Source organism: Elephantulus edwardii, unplaced genomic scaffold (genome assembly GCF_000299155.1).
Source record: "Elephantulus edwardii isolate Elephantulus edwardi_28Jun2011 unplaced genomic scaffold, EleEdw1.0 scaffold00227, whole genome shotgun sequence".
Classification (NCBI taxonomy): Eukaryota; Metazoa; Chordata; class Mammalia; order Macroscelidea; family Macroscelididae; genus Elephantulus; species Elephantulus edwardii.
Genome location: NW_006399977.1, coordinates 3922286 through 3926262, shown reverse-complemented (window position 1 = coordinate 3926262; position 3977 = coordinate 3922286). Strand labels below are relative to the sequence as shown.

Genomic DNA, 3977 nt, shown 5'->3' with positions numbered 1-3977 from the left:
GGAGTTAGCCAGAGTTGGTTGTGATTCACACCGTCAAATGCCTTTGCATTGTTACTGAAACACAGACAGACATTCCTCTGGTATTTTCTCTTTTTATCCAAAATCCATCTAACATTAGCTATATTATCATTGTTACCATAGGCTCTTCTAAACTCAGCCTACACTTCTGGAAGTTCTTTGTTAATGTACTGTTCAAACTGTTTTTGGATAATTTTCAGCAGAATCTTCCTTGCAAGTAATATTAATAATATTGTTTGATAATTTCCACACTCTTTTGGGTCACCTTTCTTTGGAATGCGAACAAATATAGATCTCTCGCAGTCAGATGACCAGGTGCTTGTCCTCCAGATTTCTTGGCACAAATTGGTGAACACACTTAGTGCAGCGTCTGTTTGTTGAAACGTGAATTATTATTCCTTCAGTTCTGGATTGTCGAGGATTTAATTTTATTTGGATCCACAATCAACACTGATAATAGTAACATTCAAGAAATCATAAGTCATGTGGCATTGGGAAAATCTGCTGTTGAAGATCCAATGTGTGTTATTTACAGTTGCTTTCTATGCATCTGAAAACCTGATATGAATAAGAAAGACTGAAGAAGAATTAATGCCTTGAGTTGTGGTGTTGGGGAGGAGTACTGAATTTCCCATGGACTATAAAAAGAATGAACAATTGTAACTTGGAGAAAGTACAACCAGATTGCTCCTTAGAGGCAAGAATGGTGAAAATCCATTTCACTTAGTTTGGACATGTTGGCAGGAGGGGCCAGCCAGTCCTTGAGGAAAGAAATGATGTTTGGAAAAGTTGGAGGATTAGCTAAATGGAGGAAAACAATCAGCAAGATGGATTGACACAGTGACGGTAGTAATGGAATTGAGCATAGCTGACACGTGAGAATAGCATGATCAATGTTCATTTATGTTGCTCATAGGGTCTCTATGTTTATAGTGAGTTTGATGTCACATAATATCAGCAATATATTTAATTTGGAAGAAACATACTTCTGTCTATACCAGAATAAAATTCTCTGCTGTCAAGCAGGTTCTGACTTAAGTCAACCCTCCACTGAATTTTTGAGGCTGTAAATCATTATGGGAAGTGACTGACCATATTTCTTTTCCAGAGAAACTGGTGAATTTGAACCAACAAATTTTGGTCTGCATTTTTTATAATACATTATACCACCAGGAATATTTTACATCAGAGTAAAGGGGCAGAGATTTATTATCTTTAATTATCACTTTTAAAAACACGTAGAAAATGAATTTTCTATAATAAGGAATCTGTCACTTTCAGTTCCTGTCATCATTTGAGAGTAAACTCATCACACATTCTTTTAGCATTCCTTTGGTTCAAGAATTATTTAATTTCATGTAGCTGCACGATCAATATGCTGATGAAAATTTGAAGGACTAATGTATCAAATGTGGAGTAAAGGAAAGGGACAAACATGGAGGTGTATTTCTTCTCACGTGTTCACCTAGCCCTGCAGTTAATTTTCTTTTGTTTTGTCTTGAGCCTCTGTATAGAAGTCTTCTTAAACAGGTCTTATTTTAAAGCAAGAATACAGTTGACAATTCAGTTTTTTTCTCAAAGTTATTATGCAAATTTTCATATAAACCCATGTTATAATGAAAGTGTTTATCCGCTATTCTATAAAGATTCGTTTAGAAAGTGGCAAGGGATTGAGTTTTTTGGGTTTTGTTTTGTTTTTACTTTCTAAGCTCTTGTTTTTCTGAGACTTATGCTGAGGTAGTCAAGACGTATCAGGCTAATTAAGACAAACAATTTGAATCAAAAGTTTAACTATTATTGGAAATATACTGACTAAACAATAATTGGTTAAGTAGAGTTGAACTCTTCCATGATATATTTGTCATTGTTTATAATCACTAAATGGGACCTTAGTTGGACAATTTTATTTCTTTTTATTTGATAATGTTGACCTATTTACACTTCTCATCCATGATTTTATCCAGCTAATACTGGACAAGATTCTGAGTACTTGTTTTAAGGGAGATTATCATGCAACTTGGAGTCTTACATATACACCAAACATGCTTCTTTCTGACCTTGTTGTATTGTTTCATTTATTTTCCTTTTCATTTCAGGGAATTCCAGGACTCGCTGGTAATATTGGTTCGCCTGGTTACCCTGGCAGGCAGGTGCAGTAACTACATTTGTATTTCCTCTTTTATATCCTTCTTCATTAATACATTCTATTTCTGATTTTGAGAATGTATTTTCAAATGACAAATAGATGTGTTTTATTAAATAATAAATTATGCATAGCCAAATAATTTAAAAATGAAAACAGTAAAAAAATCTTTTAAAAAATTTTACTGCACAGAATTGTATTTAAAATGAGAGGGTGTTTTAAACATGTTTGATGTTGTTGTTGTGTTATTGTTGTTGATTGCCTTCGAGTCAAGCACTACTCATAGTGACCCTATGAACAAAAGGTCTGAAGCTCCTCTGCAACTGTCAACGCTTATCAAAGTTCATAGTTTCTGCAGGCATGTTAGTTAGGAAGTGGATGCCACTCCTGCTTCCAAACCTGTCATAGTACATTATTGTTATGTGCTCTAGAATCACTTGCTATGTGTAGCAACCCTATGTACAGTCACTCTGAACCCTTCACTGTCCTGAGCCAGTCTCACTAATTCTAACACACTAACCCCCATCACCCCAGTTATTATGTCAATCCATCTCATGTGGAGTCTCTCTCTCCTGCACTGTCCATCGATGCTTCCAAGCATAATGTCCTTCTCCAAGAACCAGTGTCTCCTGGCCATGTGCCCAAAGTAAGTGAGACAGAGATTCAAAATCCTAGCCTCCAAGGAGAGATTTGGTTTCACCCTCTCCAAGATAGGCCTACTTGTTTTCTTGGTAGTCGATGTTATGTTCAAGACACTTCTAGAGCACCACAACTTGAAGGTATCTATTCTTCTTCTGTCATCTTTAGTCATTGTCCAACTCTCTGAAGCATAACAAGTAATTAAGAAGACAATGGCCTGGATTAGGTTTACCTTTGTTTCTACACTGACATCATTGCTCTTCAGCACTCTGGAGAGGTCTATGACAGCAGATTTTCTCAATGCAACTTGTCTTTTGATTTCCTGACTGCTGGTGGTCATGGCACTAGGGATATTATTGTCAGTGTCAAATGGATCTTACCCAAAAGCAGACTAGAAGAATGTCTATCTATGTTTCATTGACTATGTAAAGGCATTTGACTGTGCTAATCACAATAAATTGTGGCTAACCTTGAGGAAAATGGGAATCTCAGATCATGCTTGTACAAAACCTATACTTGGACCAGGAAGCGGTCCTCAGAATGGAGCAAGGAAACAGTGCATGGTTCAAAATCAGGAAATGAGTGCATTGCGGATGCATCCTGTCCCTGTACCTTTCAATCTGTATGTAAAACAGATCATCGGGAGACAGGGCTTTATGAGGAGAAGTGTGGAATCAAGATTGGAGAAAGACTCATTAACAACCTACAATATGCAGATGCACTTGCTTGCTGAAACTGAAGAAGATCTGAAGCACTTGCTACAAAAGATCAAGGACTGTAGTCTTCAATAAGGATTGAAGCTCAATATCAAGAATACAAAGATTCTCAATACTGGGCCAATTGGCAGCCCATAATAGGTGGAAAAGAGATTGTGGTTGTTAGCAATTACAGCTTGCTCGGATCCATAATCAACATGTTTGATATAGCATGAAAACGTTAAAGGTAGAGTACCATAGGATCTAGTAAGATGGTAAAGCAGTCCTATTGCTCATTTTACTACTATGCCACTAACTAAAAAGAAATGGTAGAATAAGTATCATTTTTAAATATTACAGTTATAAAAACTTGGAAAAGGGTTGGCAATTTTACATAAAACATTATTAAATATTTCAAGGGAGTTTTGGTGGCATAGTGGCAAGAAGTTGCACTGCAATCCCAGAGGCATGCGGTTCAAATC

General features: G+C 36.4%; 1 protein-coding gene across 1 annotated transcript in view; it reads left to right on the top strand.

Annotated features, from left to right (window-relative positions):
- Nucleotides 1–3977, top strand: part of COL24A1 (collagen, type XXIV, alpha 1) — a 548498-nt gene that overhangs the window by 130309 nt on the left and 414212 nt on the right. Inside the window, exon 9 of the mRNA XM_006898370.1 lies at nucleotides 2115–2168. Coding sequence (XP_006898432.1) covers nucleotides 2115–2168 — 54 coding nt within the window. The remainder of the gene's footprint in view (nucleotides 1–2114; nucleotides 2169–3977) is intronic.